Source organism: Rhamphochromis longiceps, linkage group LG5 (assembly GCF_057381845.1).
Source record: "Rhamphochromis longiceps isolate RC_006_pf linkage group LG5, R_longiceps_female_GT1.1, whole genome shotgun sequence".
Taxonomy (NCBI): domain Eukaryota; kingdom Metazoa; phylum Chordata; class Actinopteri; order Cichliformes; family Cichlidae; genus Rhamphochromis; species Rhamphochromis longiceps.
In genome coordinates, this window is record NC_140561.1 from 30,051,968 (window position 1) to 30,078,385 (window position 26,418).

Consider the following 26,418-nt stretch of genomic DNA (forward strand, 5'->3'; position numbering starts at 1 on the left):
TGAGTATTTATTACACAGCGTGCTGCCAGGAAAAGCCTGTTCTAACGTTTGAGTCTAAGGTTTATTTTTTAGCACCTGACAGCTCTTTATTTCTTCTCATCCGTAAACACTCTGCATACTATTTCACGTGATTCAGTTTATTTTGAAAAGTCTCAACAGGACCTTGAGCTTTATTGTGAAAGGTTTATGTGGAACATAAACAAGAGGACACGCAATGGTTTTACCGTTGTTGCTAACGACAATGCATAAAAACAGGCGCTTGTACGTCCATAGTGTGGTTATATTAAATATAAGAGAAAGAGAGAACTTTAAGAAATTAATATAGCCACTACAGTGACCATCGAAACGGTGAAAAAATATTACTGTAAGCAGTTTATTTTGCGACACCACGAAACAAACGATAGCGTAAAATGAAACGATAGACGTTTTTATATCGTCATCCGATATATATCGTTATATCGAACAGCCCTACTGGCACGCTACATGTACAAAAGAATTTTGCCACGTCACTTAATATTTTAATTGAGGTGTTTTCAGTCCTCTTGCCATATATGTAAAAAACAATGAATGAATAAAACTGGTCATTCTGACCGCCTTCAGAACTCACTAAATTTAAATGTGGTTCTCTGATTGGATACCAAGATTCCATCTACTATAAGTAGTATTATTGCAAAATGCAAGTGTTTAGGAACCACAGTAACAGAGCAGGGTCACCAAGAACTGATGAGCATAGAGTATGAACGTCTCCAACACTCTGCTGACTCAATAACTGCAGAGTTCCTCATTGGCACAAAAACTGTGTGCTGAGAGCTTCATGGCATGGGTCTCCATGGGCAAGCAGGTCCTGTAAGTGCAATGTGTAGGTGGACGTATACAGTAGTGTTCTTATTGGAGTACGTTGTCCACATAGTATACCTTTGATTGTGAATAGATCAATTAGGGGTTTGTCCTCTAGACAAGACAAGATAAGAGAAGAGAAGAGAAAAATGAACACAACTAACTTTATCCAGTCCAAACCTATCTCAAAGGGTTTTCAATAGGAAAATGTAGGGAAAAAACTGCTAATATTGAGCAGTAAGCAGGGAAGTTTCTTTCATATCACTTTTTTTTTTGCATTTCAACACATGAACATCAGCATGTGTTCCCAAACTGTCTCCAAACTCAGAACCGAAGGTCTTGACTGTGGAGATGAGAAGTCATAAAGGACAATTGTGTGTATGTGAAGTATGGCTCGAAGGCCACGTCTATAAACTGCATGATTTAATCCCAACAGTTCCACTGGATGATTTCTGATGTCACACCTCTAATACATCACATCATGTTGCCGGGCGCATCATTTCCCACCACTGATCAGAGGGAATGTCGTGCATCAAATCAGGTGAGAAGGAGTGTTTGGAGTAGAAGGTGCAATATGTACATACCACCCTATAGCTAAGTCATACGGCAAGGTATGCTATGTTTTTGTAAATACTCAAGTCTTGGCGAGATAAATGAGTATAAACCTTAACCATTGTTTAACTGACAAGTTAATGAAACACTGCAAAGTTAATGAGTTGGTTTTTTTTTTAAATTTGGCACTACAAACCAAGTGGCCTCTCTCTTCATCTGTTCCTCCTCTACCCTCATTTGTTCATCTAATCGTCTCTTTATTTGCCTCCCCTTTCTGTTATCTATCTAAATCACTCTTGTTTCTGTTTTTTGTTTTTTTGTTGCACACTCTTTTTATTGCTCCCCTTCTCTTCGCTCTCTGCACACCCTCCTCAGATTCCTCTCACTCAATGAGATGATCAAGTAGGGCATCATTAAGCACCAATCAACAAGCCGGCAAACTCACAATCACCATAGCAACTCATTACCACCTTGACCTGCCGCTGCAAGAAACAAATGTTCAAGCCTCTGCCAATCTGATTATTGTTAGCGTCATTGTTTGATTGTATCTTTTCTTCTTTTTTTCGAAACCTCTCAGCAGTTATTTGTTGTGTAGCGGTGCTAATGAGTGTGATGTGCCGATGTCAAGATGGCTGCAATCAGCTTGTTTTTGATAAAGGTCACGTCTCAGGAACATGGGGGGGGGGGGGGGGGGGGCCTTTATGAATGACCAATGCTGATGCTTTTTGTTCCCACTTCCGTTAAATAGGTGTCGGTGTGTGCTCACTTGTCATCTTTGTAGCTGTTGCTACTCTTGAGAACGGAGAGAAAAGACTAAATATAGTGTTCAAATTTAAGTAAAATAGAAATGTTTGCTGTAAGCTGTTACATTCAGTGTGTCTTTATGCTCGGACATCAAGAAAGAAAAACCTAATAAGAATAAACAGCAGATGCATATATACACAGACCTTTACCCACTTCGTCTATGGTCATCAAAGTATCAAAGTACAGCCTGGCACAGCTGATCAAAGATGTAAAGGGTCAAAGACAGCACATACTGCCCTTTGATCTCCTGGTGAGGCTTCGCCCCTGTCAGATGATCTTTAAAATCTTCTGAAGTGGACCCTCTTCTCTGTCACAACAGTTCTGCTTCTGTAGTTTGAAAGGAGATTGTTTCTTTCACATTCAATTCACTCAAACAGCAAAGAGCCCGTAACCCTGCTTTAAAAACTGCCAAAGATCTTTCACTGAAGAGGCTCCAGACCATCGGACAGTCTTTGATTCAATTCCCCAAGGAGGCCAGGAAATGACTGAAGAAATTATAACAACTGCTGCGGTGCAATAACGAAAAGAAGACTGGGCCGTTGTTGCAATTTGAATATAAAGTTAAATTGGTGAATGCAAGCACATTTTCTCATTTGACTATACTACAGGAAACTTTTAGGTAAAATAAGCCCATCTCTGAGCTTTATAACAAGCTGCCCTTAAAACACCAAACTTGAAAAATTCAACTAATTAGTACTCCAGTGAAGCCTAACACAAATAATCTAGTTGTTTGTCAAACGTTAGCTTGAGTAAATAAGAGAAACCAACCAGTGAAAATTAGCAACAGTGAATAAATCAAATGGTATTTCAAGAAATGACTGGTAACATTCAATAATTAGTATTTGTGTTGTTGTTTTTTTTACTTAAACTATTTTCTATAGGTTGCTTTTAAACTGAACAAATATGAAGACCTATTTTAATTTTAAATATGGTTGCATAAGAAGTCCAAATCTGGACTGTTGCAACTAAATACATAACTAATAAAAATAGCCGATGGAATGAAGATTTTTTTAGCTAATGATCTTGGCTTGGAAAAACTGATTTTCTGAAGTCTCTTTTTGTTTTATAATCACTGGGCTGGTTTATATCAGCGTCTGAAGAACATCACTGATTGCTTTGTAATGTATTTTGAGGCAATCTATCTGAGAAAGTTTTTCAAAGAAATTTGACTTTAGTTACTCGACCACACACAGTCAGTCACACACACAGAAAATTAAACAGCCTCACTGAGTGAGGTGATGAAAATTGGCCCACTTTTCATCACTTGTCCAATTCAGAGTGTGGAGCTGTTGACTTCCTGTGTCAGAAAATGCAGCTTTCAGCTCTAATCCACTCTGTTCACCTCCACTGCTTCTACAAGAAACCATAAAGAGAGCCACAGAAAATCGAAGCTGCTGCCAGCATCCCTGGTCACTAAACGAGTAAAATTGTCCTCAATTTATCTGTCCTTTTATCTGTCCTGCACTATCATGCCTTCTTTGCCCTGTCATCTGTTCCACAGTTGCATGCCTTTCCACTTCTATTCCACTCTTTATGCTCACTCTAGCCTTCCCTTTATCTGCTTTACCCCATTTACTCTTCTGCTGTGGAAAATTACCTTATTGAATCTAATAAATAATGTAATAGTGTGTTAATGCTGTGTATCTTTGAAGGATTGAATGTTTAGTTACAAAGAGAAATACTGAGAAACTCGACGTTTTTGCACAGGAATCCAGTAGCAGACTTTCTGTCTACATATCTGTGCTGAATAACATTTTTAACTTGAAGTAAGTACAAAAGAACTGTATCACTATTCTCATCAAACAATTGTAAAGGTATGTCCTCAAAACGTCCTCTCTAGAAAAAAAAAAGCTACTGCTGCTGTGTCCTTTTAATTCTGTGGAAATTCCTCAGAGAAAAAGCAATTTCCACAAAACTTCTTTCCTCCCTCCTTCTCTCTGACCCCTCTCTTTCTCTGCACCACCTCTCGACATCTCTATTCTTCCCTCGCTTTCCCCGACCCTCCTGCTGTGCTTAGATATAGAGAAACAAGCTTGTTGCCCTGGAAACAATGCAAATCAGCCCCAACAGGCCAATTACCAAAGAGCACCAATTAAAGCCAGACCTGTTCCGTTTAATGCATTTTATCTAGGCTGCCCTTTGGATACACCAGGCGCAGACACACACGCACACACACGTAGCCACCTCTTCCTCACCAACGAGCAATTGTTAACGTAGTAAAAGTAAGAGTTGCTTTGTGTCATAAATGTATGCAGTGTTCGAGTTCTTTTATTATTTTGCATGAGTTGTGCTTGTGTCTATTATATCATGCTTACAACTAAACCAGAGTTCATCATCCATCACCCACTGAACTGTAACACACCAAAATGGTTGGTTATGTTCCCTGCAACCAAAATCTAGTACAATCTGACCCCGTGGAGAAAGAAGGACCAGCAGTAAGTGCTTACAGAAGGAAGGAGTGTGTACCGGTGTGCCCATTTGGTAATTGCTCAGGACAATTAAAGCTACAAATGATGACTCTCTTTCACTCAGCTGAGACCTTGTTATTTCTCTTCCAAGCGAACCAGAGATTTTATTACTGAACTCTTGTTCATGTGTGTACTTTGCAACCGTGTATGTGCTTGTAGTGGCCTTCTCATCTTGCTCTAACGAAAATTATTCTTGCACGAGCGTGTGGTTGTGTTTATGTGTGCCTGCTTTGTTGTTACAAGCCTTTAATGATATTTTTGGTTTGGAGGAAGATAAGGGCATTTATACTCTCTATATGTGTGTTGTGTGTACGTGGAGCGAGGAGGCTAGTGTGTGGTAGCGGGGAGAAGGCTAGCTACCTAGTGGCTGTATACTGCCTCCTACCAAGACTTAATGAAGGAGAAATTGGATCCTGATGGCTTCACAACAAAGGACAGCCCTGCGGCATTGTGTGTGTGGGTGTGGGTGTGTGTAAGGGTGCATCTATGTGTGTGAGCAACTTATTTGCGGGCAAAATGGGAAACATTTTCTTCTAATAAAGAGCCTCTATTTCTTTTGCGCTTGCCTGGCTTCCTCCTCAAACTCTGCTGGACTGGCCTTGTATGTTAGTGTGTGTGTATGTGTGTCTAACACTAGTGCTGAAAGCTCGTGTGTGCGCACACCTGTGTAGAACTGCATCTATGATTATAAGTTTTTTGTTTTTGTTTTTATGTACATCTCAGCCTTGGATGGTTACTTATTACTCAGAAATCATGGTGCTTTGTTTTAAGAGATCTTGTAATCATAGAAAAGAGCTGAAACACAGTAAACATGAATGCATGACCCGACTGAAGGACCCAACAGAATTATGGGAAAAGAGACTACCTGCATTGTGGGTATTCATAAGTCTGTTTTGTATTTTGTATTTGTAATTTTTCTGTCATTCAAGAAAGTGTTGTGGTAACTTCTTTGTTCCCCTGCATTCAGCACACTCTCTCACTTACAGCTTTCTCTCCAACACACACACACACACACACACTCTCACCCCTGGTGTTACTCATCCTGCTTGCTTGCAGCTTTCTCAAGTGTTGATTACAATCGCTACACTGCTGTGAGAGCAAAAAAAAAAGAAAAAAAAAAGTGTTGTACATTAATGTTTGTGTGTCTCGTGCACTGCATCACCTGCAGACCTGTGTGCGAGTGTACGTGTCCACACGTTCACATCATTAGGAGGTATAAATGAAGTTTGCAGGTTTGTTTTTGTGTGTTCATTCGAATGCCGCGTGCACGCCTGTATCTTGTACTTAATATAATGACTTTTCCTTCGTGTTCTCACGTCTGACACCGGTTTTTAAGCAGTTCTCGCTTCATCTGTCAGACAGACAAACTTCGCACCCCTCTACTCCCTTCTGCGCCACCATGACAAGCATGTAACACACCCTCAGAATAGAGGCCTGTGACTAGGAAGATTTAAAGTGTTGTGAGAGTATCTAGGTAGATTTCTCTGCGTTTCTGTTATTTTTGGAACCAATTATGCCACTTAGATCAGTGAATAATGGACCCTTTCACTGTTCCTGATTGAATAATAACAGCTAGCTGGTGAACCTCATCTGTATGATTTTTAGTGTTTTCTTATGTGTTTGTTTGTTGTAAATCAGTGTTAGGTGCTCTGTTTTTAAATGTTTTTAAAAGTTGACGTCATAGTTAATCAACTCCAGCTCCAATACGATGAAACCAAATATTGTCCATTGTTTCCATAGACTGTTTGTAGAATAATAAACACCCGCTGGGGAAAGTGCAAGAAGAGCAGAAGAGCATTGTCCGTAGTTTGATGATGATTAATAGTCTGTCCCGTGTGCTATTACTCTTACTAATTAGAAGAAGAAATTACTGAGGCACAGAAAGAGTCACACAAACTGATACTCTTATATTCCAGTAGGAAGAGTACAATGAACACAACATTAACATTTTAAATATAAAATACATTTCTCCTTTTAGGCTCAGCTATTTGGGTTTAGATTCATTTCTGATTAATAAGATTTAAAATAAGATATAAAATGTTTTATATCATGACACATTTTCACAGCACACATATTACTGTGTGATTTTATTCCCTTATCAGCCTGTGTGACTGCAAACAGCTACAAGTGAGAAAAGATTGTCTTGGGCACATATGTTTTTAAAACAAATATCGAAACACTGCACAACGTGTCTTAGTATTCCCCATTTCCTTAAAAATGTCGTTGGTATAAAAAGGATGTATATGCAATACTCAGAGGCATCTCAGTGAGTTGAAAGCAAGTGATCAAGATGTTGAACCTCGATTGCTTTAAGACTCAATTACAACCCCTTCAGAAACCAGGAGAAACAGCAAATTTAAAGGAATTAGGAAACGACTATCTATCTATGTAGTGCATTAACACAGTAAGTGGATAATTTCTGAAATTTCTCAGCCATTATCAAATTAGATGTGGCAGATGAGGCAGATGGAGTAGACTGTCGAGGGAGTCTAAACCCAACAATGGAAGTCTTTTCTATCTTAAATAGAGAGTCTGGCAAGTTATGAAGATGCAGCTGTGCCTTCATAATGTCCTCATGGGATTATGTTATATGTACCTCAGGACATAATTTGCCTGTGTGACTGTGTGTATGTGCGTTAAGAACGACTCAAAGATATGCATGTACATGAACATAAAAAACAAAAATCCTTTCAAAGAATAAAGAAATACAGTCTATGTGCTTGTGGGAAATACAATAGATAGGCATCATCTGCTTGAGCAGCATTAAAACTTAACAAACTATCTCTTCCTTGAGTGCTCTGAGACACACATGCTAAAAACACACGTGGATACAAACCCCCCCCAAAAAAACAATGTTAGTTTTCTAAAACGTTTTCAGGTTGGATGTAAACTGTGAAGCACTTAAGGAGTACATTTAATATAGCAACTGATTTAAATTTAATATCCTTATGCCTTATTATTTCCTAATTGAAATGTGGGCTAAATGAAAGGCAGCATCCCCGCTCAGGGGACATTCCTGATATGTGCAGCAATTTACCCTGCAGAGTGCGCTTGTCAGGTCATTTAACGTCTAATGATTTTTAAGAAAAAATGTAATTTTGATTTTAATTTAGTAGAGTTTTTTATGCATCAGTTTAAGCCAGTTACTGTAATATCAGTGGGACTGGATATATTAAAGGTAGGGGAGACCGGGGATAGTTGTAACATTTTTGACATTTCTGTCTGTAAACTGGAGCTCTTTTAAGGTAGTGGATTCAAATTGTAATGCAAAGTATTTACACGTCTCTGCTATTAAATAGTGCAGCTATTTTCTCTGCAGCACAATTACCCATTGCATGGTATGGTCTCAAACACGAAGAGTGAAATGTTACAATTAACCCCATAGTCTGGGTTAGTTGTAACATATCCTGGGGTAAAATGTAACACAATGAAATAAGGGTACTAACAAAACATTAACATGTAATCTTTGTTTATTCAACACATGAATGCACTTAGAGCCATTTATGTAGCTGTGTGTGTGTGTGACAGAATGCAGAAATCCAGCTTTTGAACATATTCCAACCCCCCAAAAAAGACAAATTATGGAAATTTCTGCAACTGAATATTTCATTAATTTTGATTGGTCTTCCTTGAGTTTGGCCTCATTGGCTCAGTGGGCATTATAACCTACAACTCTTGCACCAAATTTGAACATAACAATGAAGCTGAAAAAATGTAGTTGTTCACCAGCATCGCAATTCCATTACTTTTTATCATGGCTTACCTTGGTGTGGTTTGCAAAGTGCTTCAGAAAGATGAGGAAATCTGTTTCTTGCACCCATCCTGATTTATTTCCACTACCAGTACTTCCTACTGGTCCATCTCTGACACAGTGGTCTGCATAATGTATGTGTGGGAACACAAACAGTGGAGGAATTGTGTTGCCAATGGCATTAACCGCATATACAAATGCGACCAGTGAACCTCTCTCTGCTGATGTTGTTGCCCCAACTTGTTTAATATAAGTTAAAGTAATAGTGTGGCAAGTTGTAACATCTGCATTATTGTTACAACTGACCCAGACTCCTATAGCCATGAACTAGCTAACATTACAGCCAACGGCTAAAACACTAGCACTAAAGACCTACACAGAATATATCCCCATAGACATACAAATAACATAATTTAAGTTTGATGAGTTTAACTGCAAAGCAGATAATGCTATTAGGAATTGAAATAAAGTAGAAAAACTTACTTTTTGGCAAACAAATTACTTTTTTTCGTGTTAAATTGTCTGTGTTTGACAAAATGTGCTGATTTTTCACATGTGATAGCAGAACTGAATTGGGCATGCACAGGATGAGTCACATCATTTGAAACTTAGCCCTGATTGGAGAAATTGGAAGTGTTACAACTGACCCACGTTACAACTATCCCCGGTCTCCCCTATAATAGATTTTTTTTTAACGTTGTGCAGAAGTTTAGAGATAATCTCATTTCCGCAAGTGTTCTTCGTGGTATTTTATACTGGAAATGATTTTATGGAGAGTTGGTGTCAAAAGCTTCCATTTGGATTTAACCAATGCTATGAAAGCTAAATCCAGCATAAGAAATAGCCATGCTATGTGTTTCAGTGAGAGAGAATGCTACAAAAGTGGTACATGTCATTCTAACTGACGTGGTTAAGTTAGCTTAAAAGAGCACTCAAGGAAGCAGGATTTCAACTTAGTGCATTAAAACAGTAACACCAGTGACAAAGAGACTATGCTGAAAGGGTGACAAGACATCAGAGGAAATTCAAAAGAGGAATTCACAAGAAAGTATAAGGCACTAAGGCACTCTGTGGGTGGTTGTCGGCTTCAGCGCATGAATGAGGGAACGTCAGATTGCAGAGAGCCAACGCACATGTGTGCTGACCTTAAATGACAGGAGGGGAGAACTGACAAGGACATGACAGGCATTCAAAGATTAAGTAATAAAGAAATAAGCCATTATGGAAACCTAAAGGGCCTGAAAAAAACACAGATGAACAGGGAATTTTACATAAAGTAGGATGATAAGAAAAGGAAAAACTACAAAAGCGAAGAGATCCAGAGAACGAGGCCCTGGTCTGAGTTGGTTAAATGGTTAACTTCTTCCCTGAGGTGACAACATAGTCATGCCTCAAGCGATGACAATATTGACAATCTTCATGAAATATAACAAACAGAAATGTGCTTCTGGGTTCACTTCTATTTTTAATAGCCTCATCTTTATATTATATTATATTATGTCTAAAAGTAGCAGGAGGCAAATTATGATTTGCTTCCTACTGAGCAAGCACTGTAAGAAAGAACTGGCTCATTTCTACAATACTTAATAAAAAAGGAGGCTTCCATCTGTGCTACAACACAGGAAACCCTTCATTTGACTACCAGACACTGCCAGTGGAACAGTCACTTTGTACTACCATGTTTACTATATCTCATAGCATGGTGGAGACAAGTTCCTTGACATATGAAAGGCCCCTTCATATCAAGTAGCACTGTGATGAAAAAATCATGTTCTGGTTCAAGTTAGTCTTGTTTTATCGTTTTGTCAGAGAGCATTTACGAGGTCTGGAATCGGCCAAATAAAGACAGAGCAATGAGAATAAAGACAAGGGGAAAACCGGTTTCATTAAAATGGCAGTTACATTTTTAAAACTTGGAATATATGTCGACTGTCTGCTTTCAAAAGCACCTGCCGTCCACTGTAAATACATTCAACTGCATCAAACTCTAAAATCAACATGTCAGTGTTATTGTGATAAGTTTATATGGCAACAGAGACTTTATAGAGCACTTAAACAGACTTTGCATTTTGCCTTGGAAAACCAGTCTAATAAATTGGTCTTCAATGTGGTATCAGAATAGCACAGATTTCTAAACAGCAAAACTAACTTGTTTCACTGCAGCAGTTTCAGAAATCAAATATTAAAGTTCAAATGCCAGTGTCATACTAATTTTCTACATAAGCACATTTTAAAAATGCCACCTACAAACTCATTTACACTTGGTAATGAGGCATTGTGGCTTACAAAGTTTTAAAGCACACAGGATGGATGTGTTTGTTAAAAATATTTTTTTAGCAATAAACAGCCTTGTATTCATCAATATAATTTTAATGATACAGCTATACACTGACACAGTGGCAAATACACCACTTTACACATAGTGATACTCGTAGAACATCTCTTTTTCTAAAGATATTATTGTTTATTAAAATACATTTGTGTGATACCATCATATTAACAACTAAGGGAAATGCTAGAACGTTGAGTGGTTGAGAAATAATATTATTATTATTATAAATCAAGGACTTCCATCCATCCATCCATCCATCTTCATCCGCTTTATCCGGCCGGGTCGCGGGGGCAGCAGCCTAAGCAAAGAGGCCCGGACCTCCCTCTCCCCAGCCACCTCCTCCAGCTTATCCGGGGGAACACCAAGGCGTTCCCAGGCCAGCAGAGATATAATCTCTCCAGCATGTCCTGGGTCTGCCCCGGGGCCTCCTCCCGGTGGGACATGCCTGGAACACCTCACCCAGGAGGCGCCCAGGGGGCATCCTTGTCAGATGCCCGAACCACCTCAGCTGGCTCCTTTCGATGTGGAGCAGCAGCTGCTCTACTCTGAGCCCCTCCCGGATGGCCGAACTTCTCACCCTATCTCTAAGGGAGAGGCCAGCCACCCTTCGGAGGAAGCTCATTTCTGCCGCCTGTATCCGCAATCCCGTTCTTTCGGTCACTACCCACAGCTCGTGGCCATAGGTGAGGGTAGGGACGTAGATCGACTGGTAAATTGAGAGCTTCGCTTTTACACTCAGCTCCCTCTTCACCACGACGGACCGGTGCAGCGTCCGCATTACTGCAGCTGCAGCCCCAATCCGTCTGTCGATCTCCGGCTCCCTTCTCCCATCACTCGCGAACAAGACCCCGAGATACTTGAACTCCTCCACTTGGGGCAGGAACTCATCCCCGACCCGGAGTGGGCACTCCACCCTTTTCCGGCTGAGAACCATGGCCTCAGATTTGGAGGTGCTGATCCTCATTCCCGCTGCTTCACACTCGGCTGCGAACCGTTCCAGTGCGAGCTGGAGGCCCTCACCCGATGAAGCCAACAGAACCACATCATCTGCAAAAATCAGAGATGAGATTCTGAGGCCACCAAAGCGAAAGCCCTCCGCCACTTGGCTGCGCCTAGAAATTCTGTCCATAAAAATTATGAACAGAACCGGAGACAAAGGGCAGCCCTGGCGGAGCCCATCACCCACCAGGAACGAGTCCGACTTATTGCCGGCAATGCGAACCAAGCTCTTGCAACGGTTGTATAGGGATCGAATGGCCCGTAGCAATGGGCCAGACACCCCATATTCCCGCAACACCTCCCACAGGACACCCCGAGGGACACGGTCGAATGCCTTCTCCAAGTCCACAAAACACATGTAGACTGGTTGGGCAAACTCCCATGCACCCTCAAGTATCCTGGAGAGGATAAAGAGCTGGTCCAGTGTTCCGCGACCAGGACGAAAACCGCATTGTTCCTCCTGTATCCGAGGTTCGACTAACGGACGAACTCTCCTTTCCAGCACCCTGGAATAGACTTTCCCAGGGAGGCTGAGGAGTGTGATCCCCCTGTAGTTGGAACACACCCTCCAGTCCCCCTTCTTAAAGATGGGGACCACCACCCCGGTCTGCCAGTAAATCAGGACTTAGTTAAATTAATTCAAATGGTTAGCTCCATTGTCTCAGAGAAGGAAGGTCCTACGAACCAACCTCCACCATCTGACCAGAAGTTTGGATGTTCTGCCCGTAGGTGTGAATGTGAATGGTTGTCTGTCTCATTGTGTTAGCCCTAAATTCTGGTTCTCACCATGTAAGAGCTGCAAAAACCTCAAGCGCCCCAAGAACCTGAATTGGCTGGCTGGCTGGCTGGCTGCATACTATACGTGTTGTTTTTGATGGCTTTAGAAGTAAAATTAAAGGGGAAGCCATGGATAAATTGCCAATAAAAAGGATGTACCATAATTGTCAGGCTATAAGCCGCTACTTTTTGCACAAGCTTTGAACCCTGCGGCTTTTTGTCAGGTGCGGCTTTTCTATGGATTGTCCATGATTTTTGTGATATTGTATGAGGATTTGTTTTGTTTGTTCCGCTGTTGTACGGCACTACGTTGCCTGGCGGAAGGGCATGTGATCAGACATACAGTATCGGGGTTCAAGAGTGGTATGTTGGTCACATGTCCGTCCGCCAGGCAACGTAGTGCCGTACAAAGTAGCGCGAAAAACAAACTTCAAAGTAGCGCTACGCGTTCAGCGGGAGGCGTGGATGACGAGCGCCGATAACCTTGCGAAAAGCAAGTTATGCTCAACTCCACCAGTGGATTCTGACAGCGTGGAAAAGTGTGAAAATATCCACGAACACCAACGGATTTCGAAGGGCTGGACTGCTGCATGATGGAGAGGAGGACACCGCCACGGCCCTTCTTAGGGTGTTCAACTCTGACACTGACAACGAGGATTTGTTTGGTTTTGAAAGTGACAACAAAGGAAAGAAGCTGAGAGTGGATGAAGTAGCCATCCTGAGCCTGTTCGTATCCAACACTGGAGAAGAGGACTTTGGTGGTTTTAGTGCGCCGGAAGAAGAGAAAGATGGTGGTGAATGACTGACTTTTCTTCTTGTTAAAGCCGTGTCACTGCACCTGAGCCTAAAAGGTAGTCCGAATCTATTTTTCTGGTGTGCTGTAGGTTATTGTTATGTACTACATTTGTTACTCGTTTATGAAGCACAGTACATGTTTCGTACTTGTAATTACCGGTTCTTGTACATATACCTAAAAAGTTATGCAAATATGTACCCATAACTTGTTTTTCAAAATATTAATAAAAGGGGGGTGTCTCCAAACAGCCATCTCTTTCCTGACAATTCCCTTTGTGCATATTCTCTTACATATGATGAGTCAACATTGAAACACCTGCGGCTTTTAGTCAGGTGCGGCTAATGTATGTACAAAACAGGATTTTCCCCTGATTTTAGCTTGTGCGGCTAATATTCAGGTGCGCTTTTCAGTCCGGAAAATACGGTAATTGTCTTAATTAGAAGCAAAACAAGTCAGGGATAGCACACAGAACTAAACATTGGAGGTGAGAGTTAACGCTACAGAAAAACTATAAGCCACATCTTCAACATCACTGTGGCTTTTCTGAATAATAATACATAAGAGTATTATCTGTCATTAGAGGAACACTGCTAAAAAGTTTAAAATATAAGCTTTTATAGCTGTATTGCAGAGGCTGATTTGGCAACATCTGAACGCTTTGGGTAATAAGAGAAGAAAGACTGGGCTCAGCAAATGGGGGTGGAAGCATAAAGTGCTCAATTTGTAGGTGAGAGGAGACTAGCTGAAAGTTCCATGCAGATGTCCAGTGATTTGGCAGCCACTAGGAACCTTCTGATGACATCCACTTCTGACTGAGGGCTACAGCTCATCAACCGGTAGCTGAAAAGAGCAGCGTACATTTGTGACATTCCATTTCCTTTTCAGCACAATGTGCTTATTTCACAAAAAATATGGATCCAGGCTTTGATTCAATACCAGTGCACCTGCAAAAATCTGAGCTCTGAACTGTTTCATTCTGGTAATGTTTGATGTAAAACGGATGCACTCCCTTAACTGCATCTATACTGCTTGGCTCGGCAAAACGATAGAGCAGTGGTGTCAGCCAAATCAGTATATACCCAGCAGGTGAATTAAAAATCCATTTTTATGGAGTAACACATTAGCCAACACTCACATTACCATCCTTCACATAAAGATCTACTTTATAAGAAACGGCCAAGAGAGGGAAAGGAAAGAAGATGCTCAGATGCAGTATATAACCTCAGATGAATTGAGTCTTTATAGAGTGCTGCATATTAGCCAACATTCACATTAGCACCTGCCTTCTATAAAGAAGAGACGCGGAATGGAAATTGTATGGGAGTAAAAGGCAAAGAAAATATACTAAGGGAAGATTTAAAGACCGTAGGTGAATAAAAAGTCTTTATTGGGTAACAAATTAGCCAACACTTACATTATCGCCGCACATAAAAAATATTAATTTATAAGTAAGGGACTACAGGAGGATACACTTACACTTTGAAGAGGTAATGTTTAAGTTAAAAGCTGATATTTATAGAGACAAGGATCACAGCCAATGTTCACATTTTATGCTTGGGAACTTTGAATTTCAAGCAAGAGTAGAGGCAAGAAGACAGAGGATCAGGGAAGGATAAAGGAGAGGGAAAAGGACAGAGATACAAAGATGAACGACAAGTAAGGGGAAGAGAAAATGTCAGGAGTGTGTTTGTGTGTGTTGACAGGCTCTCTGCAGCTAAGCAGTGTCACTGACTTAAGTAAGAAAGATCAACAGGGATGAAATGAAATGATAGAGGCTCATTTTGAAATCAGATCAAGAGCACAATTTATAGGCATAAAAACAAATTATTCAAATGGAAAAAGTTGAGGAACCATTTGAAAGCCCTGAAATGTATAAAGAATGATGATAAGGAAGATGGGGGAATAGGACCAAGAAAAAAAAGAGGAAAGAGAGGAGAAGTTGTAGAGGAGAGTGCACAGTGAAATCAATCATGATCAAGGCCATGTCCTCACTGAACCCAGCCGGTTCTCCTTCCCAGGGTATCAAACGCTGCAGTTTTGTCAAACTCGCTAGCATGTCAGACAGTGCTCTTTGCTGTTGGTGCCATGATGCACAAGTTCAAGCAATACTAGTTGGACAAAGGAAATGCTTTTACTGGAAAGAGCCATAAGTGTACATAAAAAGGAGCTTCGTCTTTGTATTTGGTCTACTTTTTTGTAACTCGCTCATTATTTTTACTTTCACTTGCTGTTCACTTTTAATTAGTTATGCTTTCACATGCTTTCTGTTTTCATTTTCACTTGCTGTTTTATTGGGTTTAGACCCTGAAACTATGAAGACTGTTGAAATGAAGCTAAAGGGTACCCATCGGGCTAAAATGTGATGCCAGTTGGTCCAAATTATATGTATGTATATATATTTGTGTGCGCGTGTGTGTGTTTGCCTTGTCATTTTTTTCTGAATTATTTAAGGTTTCTGGTCTGACAGTCTTTTGTTTTCCACTGACATCGCCTATATATGGCTTAACTTAACAGGCATAACCTGTCAGATTGTCAGTTAATAGTGAGTCACTTTACTGAGTCATGTTTGGGTAGTTTTTGCAGGAACTTCGACATAATTTTATGAGTCTATGACAGTTTTTCAAGTTGCCCTCCAGTTTTTTCTCCATTCTGCTCCTTTTCCTACTTGCTTATGTGAGAAATATTGGTAGTTATTATTTTTATTGTTAGCAGTTTTCTTTATCTGCACTGGTATAACTGTTATGGAATAGTCCATCTGTGTAGCAACATCTGTGCAATAAATAGCTTCACCCTATTTCATTCTAATAATTCCCATTTGGTATTTTACTGAAAACTGAAACAGAATAACATTATCTACTGCATTTATGGAGTGATCAGTTGCTTCAGGGATCAAATCTCTTTGTTTTTAACTATCCCGGCTTTTAAAGGGGAAGAGGCAAGATACACAACAAGCAGGTCACCAATCAATCCCAGGACTTTAATGTTCATAGAATCACAACATACTCTCCAAACATCCTTAAACAACTCATCTCCTATAGCACCTCTTTTTTGTAATCCACATCTACTTCTTAATTAAAAGTTCAACTAAACCCTTTCCTATTGCCCTCTGATTTACCAGTTAAATACCTGGGTTGCGTGGACCAGCACTGTGTCTCCATTTAGAGATGCAGAGGAAGAGTGAGGGGCAGGCTGCAGGTAGAGAGGTTGCACAAATAATACAAAAGTGTAATCACCCATAAGCCATTTGAAACCATGAAGGAAGAATTTTAATGGTGATGGGAAAATCTAAAATATATCATTTTAATGAAAAGACATGATCTTGAAGGTGTGTAATAAATGCCAGGAGAATGACTTTAACCTTGGTAGAACCTCAAAATCCCATCCTTTCGTGAACCTCGGGACCAAAAATTGTCCCGCCCCAAAAGTGCTCTAAAAATGTTATATATCAATATTTTTTTCTACTTTAAATTAGTCAATCTTTTAAAACTACTTCTGCTTAAAATATCCATGTCAAGTTTTAATTATATTTTCATTGTTTTAACCCTTTAAATCCCAGTTTTATTACATGAGCGCCCTGTTTTTTTAGCCCCAAAAAACTAAATATTTTCCAAAAAAAACATTTGAAGTAATATTTGTTTGTTATTATAATTAGGCCTTTAGATGGACCAAAGATTGGCACCAACATTCATTTCGATCCACTTTTATTTTTTTTGCAGGAGCGCATTTCATAAAATGCACACACTATCGGTCCTAATCGACCACGCCCAAAAAAGTGCTATAAAAATTTTATATATTAATATTTTATTCCACTTTAAATTAGCCAATCTTTTAGACCTACTTCTCCTTGAAATATTCATGTCAAGTTTTAATTACATTTCGCGGATTTTAACCCTTTATATCCCAGTTTCGTCACATGAGCGCACTGCTTTTTTTGCCCCAAAAAACATAAAACTTGAATATTTTCCAAAAAAAACATTTGAGGTAATATTCAATTGTTATTATAATTAGGCCTTTAGATGGACTAAAGATTGGCACCAACAGTCATTTCGATCGCCTTTTTTTTTTTTTTCAGGACCAGAAAATGGTCTCCAGGCGGCAAATGCTGCTCCTCTAGGCCGAAAAAAGTGCATCTTCCCGGGGTAAGTCGCGACAATGACCGGGGCACGATCACCGGGGACTGCTTTTTCCAGCACACACGTCCGATACCACGTGACAACAAATATGTCATTTCCTGTTGACTAAAAAAAAAAAAGCACCCTCTCACGGTCCTAGGGACCGAAAATGGTCCCGCCCGATCAGCGGGCGAAGCCGCTGCTGCACGCCGGGAATCAGGCTTCATTTTCCGCAGGTCTGTCTAAGCAGCCCGCTGTTTTCCAGCAGGGGTCAAATGTGAAGCAAGGGCGCCACTCGGTGGACAAATAAAAAAATTACAACTCTAAGGCCTCCTCCAAAATGAAAATGAAACTTAAAAACATCGACGATCCCTTTGACCGTAATTAATTTGCAGTGAAAAATAGCGTTTATAATGGGTTTCAAGGGGCAGAAATCGGCCACGAGGTTCGATAGTGGATGTATGCCTTTTATTCAGCCATTTAAGCTCATTTAAAAAACTCAGACTGGAATTTTAAAATAAAATGGGAAAAAAATACATGTTTGAAAATTTGGCTATACTCCATTAAACACAGTGGAAATGGCGTGGAATTAAAAAACGCAAAGGCCACGAAATGGTCCCAGGTTCTACCTGTTGGTGAATCCTAATTTGAATGGCTGTAGATGATAACAAGAAGAGAAAGGTGAACACAGGAGGTGTGGCGACAAACACACACATGCATTCCAGCAGCCAGCAGGTGCCTGCCTGTTTCAATCCTGTCACGCACAACACACACAAATGAGCACACATGGAGCACCCCATGAATGGTTGTGACAGCTAAACACTGCGCCACTAGCCCAGAAACACATGTTCCTTTCTACTATGCTTTCCACACAAACACAAAAAGAGTGACCACCGGCTCTGTTCCATTTCACTTCACGTCACTGGCTTCTCTTTCCCTTACACTGCATCCTTCTTCTGTCTCTTTCTTCTCCTCCTCTCCATTTCTTCTGTGCTCCATATTTTTTTTTATTATCCTTTTTTTCTTGTTTTCTTTCTTTAACTCTCACCCTCTCTTCTCATCCTTTAGCACATTTTCTAGTTTCTGTTGTCCCCCCCCCCGCTTTGTTGATTTGCCACTGTCTCACTGCAGCTATTTTTATTTCACACGCAACATTTTTCCACCTAATCCTATCTCACTGTCTCCAATTCCTCTTGTGCCTCATCTTATTCCTACGTGAGAAATAGTTATCCCTTTTCACCTCGCAGCTGTACACCTGCTGAAAACAAGTGGCTACTTCTAAATGTACTGCAAGTACACACAGACAAACTGTTCTGAGATTTGAGCCTCTGTTCAATCTGAAGTTTTGTTTGAGCAAAATAGCAAAATAAAAATTTGAAGAGTGTGTATGTGGCATGTCTGCGAAAGGGCAGAGAGCTTTAGATGTGCATACCAGGAAGTTTGAGACAGGACAGGTGTGTATGTGTGTGTATGTAGACGATAGGTGGGCTGAGGGTGTCTCTTTGTGTTCACAAGAATAAACACAGTAGAGACCAGGAAATTCAGGTAACCTGTGTGATGATGTACTCCAAGGTAGGGCTGGGCCATATTATACCGTTCACAGTAATACCGGTATAATGTTAGGCAACGATAGGAAAATGAAATATCGCGATAGAATGAGTAAAACGCGCATGCGCAGTGCCTTTGTTTTCATACGCACATGGCCGATTGTTGAGTGAAACAGATGAACCAGAATTGGTTTGTAAAAATGGTGCAACTTCCGTGATGTGGAACTGGTTTGGTGTTTGTCCGTCAGATACACGACAAAGCACATTTTTTTGCAGAACATGCAAGCGGCCGTCGTTATTGTCGTATTTGTCGGACTAAGATGCTCTTAAATCTGGGAGTAATCTGGGTCCTAAACTCTGTATTCTTCAGGTCAAACAACACTGCAGCATCACTGAGAGTTAAAAACTGTCTCAATTCTTTCATCTTTAATAAAACGATCAGCATTGCTGCTTAACCAGGTGAAACTATGAAGTTTAACTTCCAAGCATCCATGAAAACAAAATGTATTACATTTAACGGAGTTAGAAGTTAGCAGGAAGCTAGCGGAAGTTAGCTCGCTAGTTTCGCTAGTTACCTAAGCATGATATTGCATGTTCTGACTGAGAGATTTCTGGAAAAATTCAAACGCACAGCTCTGCTATCACGTCCAACATAAATGAAGACAGGAAACTAAACAGCAGTGACGTTTGTAGGGTTACTGAAGTTGGGCTAGCTGGTATATAATGATGTGCTACCTGATCGCTAGCGACACAGCTATGTTAGCATAACATAAACAGTGCTGGAGGACGAACACTAACACTTTTCCACTTATAAAAGTTAACGTTAAAGTTCCTGATAGTTAGAGACAAATGCAATCGCATGGCAGGATGCTGTAAACGGACCAAACTTCAGTCAGGAGAACAACTGAGATAATCCATCCACAATACAAGGTTAGTCATTAATATACTGCAACAACATGGGAATAGAGCAGCTGCCAGAGAATTCAACATTAATGAATCAATGGTACAGAAGTGGAGGAAGCAAGAAGAATGAGTTTAATAAAGTTTGATTTATCTGACTGCTTTGTTTCGCTTAATGTGCCTTATAATCCCGTGCACCTTATGGTCCGAAAAATACGTACTGCACACTGCAGTTTAATGTTGCAAAGCACCTCTTTTTAACTTCAGTGGATATTATACATGGTTATGCTCAGGATATGTCAGCCCATTTCTACTGGAAATGCCTTTTGGTTAAACTTTAAGCAAGGAATTTGCATTTGCACTGTTACATTTTTATAAAGGTTTTAATGTACATAAAAACCAGCTTCTTGTTTAAGTGAAAATAAATGGAAGGTTGTCTTTTTGCGCTAGTAATGTTGTGGAGTTGTATTTTGTCTCACATCAATTATATCGTTGGTTATATCGTTATCGCAAATTTTCAAATATATATATCGTGATAAATATTTTTGGCCATATTGCCCTGCTCTACTCCAAGGCAAAGAAAGAATACAGATCTATTAGAGGTGTAGAGCTGGATTTGTAAAGGATGCTAAAAGGGAAAGAGAAGCAAAATAATAATAATAATCATTTTCTACAGTTCTTATTGTCAACAAAAGTCAATAAAACAAATACTCACTTCAAAGTCCATATATTATATCCCTCTGTGCCACAGAACCTCATTATTGTCCAAATAATTACATCCGCAAGCAACTCTTACTGCTGAGTGATATGTTCCTAGAATGAAATAAGGAACTATAACATAAACTAATGCATTCATTTTTTTCTTTTCAAAGATATTTCAAAGAGCCAGATTATAGGTGGACTTAAACATTGTAAACATTCACTGCTTTGCCCCCTGGTCCCTCAGGGAGATTTATTTCTCCCATATTTAGAGCAGCTATGTGAACTAATTTTATAGCCATGTGACATAAGAATCTATAAACAGCTAGAAAAAAAGATAATACAGGAGAACAAAACAGGGTGTATCAAAAAGAATCATCCGAATTCAAAAGGCCATAGTTTTTTGTTTTTTTAAGTAATAGACATAGAAGCTTGTGGTAAATTTTAAAATATCTTCTGAAAATAAAATTTTACACAAAACTTGTGTCCTCCTCCATACGATAGTCAAACTTGTCCCATACTATTGGGAGCATGTCTGGAGCCGCTGCAGCAATGCTGTTGTTATGCCGCTACTTCAACCATGTGAAACTCACTTTAAAATTAGAAGATTCATTTTGGTGTATTTCATTGCAACTTATGCTGTTTCTAATTGTTCTTCCACTACAGGGAGTGCAGAATTATTAGGCAAATGAGTATTTTGTCCACATCATCTTCTTCATGCATGTTGTCTTACTCCAAGCTGTATAGGCTCGAAAGCCTACTACCAATTAAGCATATTAGGTGATGTGCTTCTCTGTAATGAGAAGGGGTGTGGTCTAATGACATCAACACCCTATATCAGGTGTGCATAATTATTAGGCAACTTCCTTTCCTTTGGCAAAATGGGTCAAAAGAAGGACTTGACGGGCTCAGAAAAGTCAAAAATAGTGAGATATCTTGCAGAGGGATGCAGCAGTCTCAAAATTGCAAAGCTTCTGAAGCGTGATCATCGAACAATCAAGCGTTTCATTCAAAATAGTCAACAGGGTCGCAAGAAGCGTGTGGAAAAACCAAGGCGCAAAATAACTGCCCATGAACTGAGAAAAGTCAAGCGTGCAGCTGCCAAGATGCCACTTGCCACCAGTTTGGCCATATTTCAGAGCTGCAACATCACTGGAGTGCCCAAAAGCACAAGGTGTGCAATACTCAGAGACATGGCCAAGGTAAGAAAGGCTGAAAGACGACCACCACTGAACAAGACACACAAGCTGAAACGTCAAGACCGGGCCAAGAAATATCTCAAGACTGGTTTTTCTAAGGTTTTATGGACTGATGAAATGAGAGTGAGTCTCGATGGGCCAGATGGATGGGCCCGTGGCTGGATTGGTAAAGGGCAGAGAGCTCCAGTCCGACTCAGACGCCAGCAAGGTGGAGGTGGAGTACTGGTTTGGGCTGGTATCATCAAAGATGAGCTTGTGGGGCCTTTTCGGGTTGAGGATGGAGTCAAGCTCAACTCCCAGTCCTACTGCCAAGACACCTTCTTCAAGCAGTGGTCCATCATCAAATGTGAGATTTACAAGGAGGGAAAACAGTACACCTCTCTGAACAGTGTCTGGGAGGCTGTGGTTGCTGCTGCACGCAATGTTGATGGTGAACAGATCAAAACACTGACAGAATCCATGGATAGCAGGCTTTTGAGTGTCCTTGCAAAGAAAGGTGGCTATATTGGTCGCTGATTTGTTTTTGTTTTGTTTTTGAATGTCAGAAATGTATATTTGTGAATGTGGAGATGTTATATTGGTGTCACTGGTAAAAATAAATAATTGAAATGGGTATATATTTGTTTTTTGTTAAGTTGCCTAATAATTATGCACAGTAATAGTCACCTGCACACACAGATATCCCCCTAAAATAGCTAAAACTAAAAACAAACTAAAAACTACTTCCAAAAACATTCAGCTTTGATATTAATGAGTTTTTTGGGTTCATTTAGAACATGGTTGTTGTTCAATAATAACATTATTCCTCAAAAATACAACTTGCCTAATAATTCTGCACTCCCTATAGATGAATAAATTTCACTCTGGCTGTGTAAAAACGTTCATAAACATTGTCTGTTGTGCATTTTCTAACTGGTATAGGTAGAGAATTTTATTTATTACAACATCCAAAAGCAAAAGAAAGAGTTAACATTTTTACTAGTAATTCTGCAAACTGGCATCTGCTGTATATATCAATTTGTAAAAGCACTCTTCAAACTGTAATTTAATATTAGCAAAGTCATCTCTCTGCATCATCACTGAGTATTGTAGCTGTTGATTCACAAACCTGAAAAAATCTGGATGATACGTTGAATAAGCATTTTCTCTGTAGATAGAAGGATAGAAGGTAAGGTCTATGCCTCGTTTAAAGAATTGGTTAGGCTCATATTCTACAAGCTAGTAAGCTATTTAGCTAGCAGGTTTGCACAATGAGTTCTTTATGAGAAAACATTTATGTGTAGGGCCCATAAGACCCCAGTGCCTCACCAGCTACTTGTGTTTCAATATGGGAGACAGAAAGTAAGAGTGAGAGATTGAAAGTGAGAGATAGATAAAGCAAGGAAGCAGGGAGAGAGACCAAAACAGAGACTGTAGTGTTAACACATAATTTTCACCTGCTGATTACCACAGAGTTAAGAAAAAAAGAAAAAACATGGGGTGGACTGAAGACCACAAATGCACAAACACAAACACATTGTGGTAGACACACAAGCATGTACACAATGCAGACATACTCACACACACAAACACAGAAAGATATGCACACAGTAGAGTTCACACGTTCTCACTCACACATAACACAGCAACCGCAAATACACAAAATTCCCATTCCAATTAAATTTAAGCATCTGCCAAGTTAATGCTCCAAAGTTTTGACAGAACTTGTAGCATAAACAACGAATGCCCCAAGGCACACACACTAGCTATGTATATTCCATCAAAAAAAAGTAGAAGCATTATTAAAGCATTTTCTCTTTCTCTCTCTCTCCCCTCTTTGAATGCAAGGTTAGATCCAGATCGAGCCCACTGTCTTTACAGAATAACACCTTCATCTTTTTGATCTCCTCTCACTCTTCATCATCATTTTGTCTTGTTCTCTCTAATTCTCATAAAATGAAGCCCTTGAGAAAAACAACTGAGACAGAATGGCAGAAGGAAGAAGGACATGGCAGAGAAGAAAGGGGGAGGCGTGAATAAAAGGGGAAAGTGTCAAAAACAGAAGAAGTAAACATTAAAGGACAGAAGGGAAGAAGAGTTCAAAAAAACGACACCATAAAGTAAAACCCAAGTGATGAAAAAGGAGAAAGGGTGAAAAAACTCTAAAATGGGAGAAAGGAAGACAAGAAGGAAATGAAGTCAGGACAAAAGAGTGGAAAACATTGCAGAGAAAAGGAAATGAAAAGGACAGAAAAAAGTTAGAAGTGGGAAAATGAATTTAAGAATGAAAGAGAGTGGGAAGCAAGAATAGCGTCAGAAAATCAGAAGACTAAAGTAGTACAGTGAAAGCAACAAAAAAGGTCAAAAGGCCAAGATAGAACAAAGACAATTAGTTGCATGGCAAAATGCAAACACAGAGAAGTCCATAGGGAATGCTGGAATGGAGAATGATGGCTTCCTACTTGTTAAGTAAGAACACACTTAACACATACACACTGACACACACCTACACACACATAAGAGGCCATCAGAGATCTGATGGGCTGTCATTTTATCAAATGAACTGCCACTTATTGCGTCCTTACACCCCCGCTGGGATACTCATTATTGGCCATGATTGCCCCCACCTAACCTCTCCTACCTTCTTCCCTGCAAACTATGCACTCCAACATTTCTTCATCTCTGGGGCTTCTTCTTAACATGTCAATTATCATCAGCTTTGATTTGCGTTCTCTTCCCAAGAAGACGTAAAAGGAAACACTTTTTTCCTCATTTTTTCCTTCTTTGTTATCTTTCTCATCAGCCTTTTTTACCTCTCTGGCTCCAAATCATGCTGTCATCATATTCAGACCATAGTAAATCATTCTTATTATATTAGTGCTACCCAAGGATTAATGAGCTGAGTATATCAGTGGATCACAGTACAGTTGTCCAACAGAAATAAGACAAAACAGGATCAAGCAACTGCAAAGAGAGATTTCTAAATGAAATCTAAATTTTTAAAAATAATTGAGAAATAGGTAAAAAGGCAACATAAATGGGAAAATAATTAAACAAATAATTAAAGCAATAACAAAGAAAAAAGTGCTTACTTACCCGCACATTTGGTCCTGGTTACCAGTGGTGGACCTGGGGGTCCTGTTCCTCCCTCTCCAGGTCTGGAAAGCAGGACCTTGATCTCATATTCTACATCTGGGTCCAGATGCCACAGTTTATATGTAGGGGAGTCAACCACATGGGTCTCTACCCAGTTCCCTGAAGTGGTCCGGTACTCCACTTCCTTCAGGATTATTGGCCCATCACCAATGATGCTGTTGGCATTGGGTTTGATCCAAAGGTAAGTAGCACCAACAGAAAGAAGCTCAGGAGGTGCAATGGGAGTGGGTGGAGCTGTGAAATAAAGACAAAAATGTTTATTTGAGTGTAAAATCTTTCTCTTTTTTTAAATAAAATAATCAATAAATATTCTTCTGAATACATCAATAAAAGGTTTTGTAACCTGAAAAATTACACAGTCCCTGATAAGTCACACAGCAAACAGGAAAAAAATACATCACTTTCTTTTCACTTTAACTATATCTGCAGCTGCCCATATGGAAAAGATATATATAAATCTTATAAAGTTTGTATCTGTCTTGTATGAAACTTGTATGAAAAGCATACAAGAGTGAAAACACATATAAGATCCCTTGAAAAATTATATAATGAAACTTGTATGTTTTGTACTGTATACTTACTAAAAAAATAGATGAAAGTAATGAGAAAATGGCCACTTTCATGAGTAAATCATATATGTTTTTACTATTTCTTTTCCATATGGGTGGCCTTATCATTTGTAATGCAGAATTACAGGATTTACTGCTGCCAAGAATTCCAGCTGTGTTCCAGTATTTAGTACAAAAAAAACTGAATGTCTCCAATCTTCTCTTTGGGTTTGAGGTGTAATTTTCAGAAATAACAATCTAAGACTTATATTTTCATTATATAGGCAAGTACTTTTTTCACACTTCAGTAGCAACTACAGACTATTTGGTCCATCCATCCATCCATCCATCCATCCATCCATCCATCCATCCATTATCTGAGACTCAACTTCTCACATCCTTTCACAGACACATGTTGTACCTTTAAGTGTACAAATCCATCAACTTTTAATGTAATATTTAAGAATTACTCTGCTGCTAACGTGCACTTTACCTTTTGCAGTGAAAATAGATACCATTAAAGCTAAAGGAGACATTTGAGATGTCAAATTCTTTACTTGTAGCATTAATCCATCACTTTGTTGACACACTGCTGACAGCTACTTTGAAATAATGGCATCTGTCAAGCCTAAAAGCATGAAGTTTTATTGCTCTTTCCTTTTTTTTTTCTTCTTGTCCAAACCAAGTTCACATTTTATAGGCAATATCTTTTCAAAATGAAAGTAACCTCTGAAATGACACATGCAAGAAAAGTTCTAACCCATATGGAAAGAAGTCTAACTAAAAGCAGACCATTTGCTTTACTTGGAAAATACTATATATAATGGGGAAATTTAAATATTTGACAAAACGACTTTCACTAAAAGCATATAAAGTGCTAAAGTGCTGCTAAACACCAATGCCACAAGGGATTTTTCATACTCCCCACTATCACATATGAATGTGTAATACATGGTGAGTAT

At 39.6% G+C, this 26,418-nt stretch overlaps 1 protein-coding gene across 5 annotated transcripts in view; it reads right to left on the reverse strand.

Moving 5' to 3' along the window:
- Window positions 1-26,418, reverse strand: part of ptprt (protein tyrosine phosphatase receptor type T) — a 331,722-nt gene that overhangs the window by 197,900 nt on the left and 107,404 nt on the right. For all 5 annotated transcript variants that reach the window (XM_085407122.1, XM_085407121.1, XM_085407120.1 and 2 more), the window contains exon 8: window positions 24,849-25,142. In XM_085407122.1, the coding sequence (XP_085263248.1) occupies window positions 24,849-25,142 (294 nt within the window). The remainder of the gene's footprint in view (window positions 1-24,848; window positions 25,143-26,418) is intronic.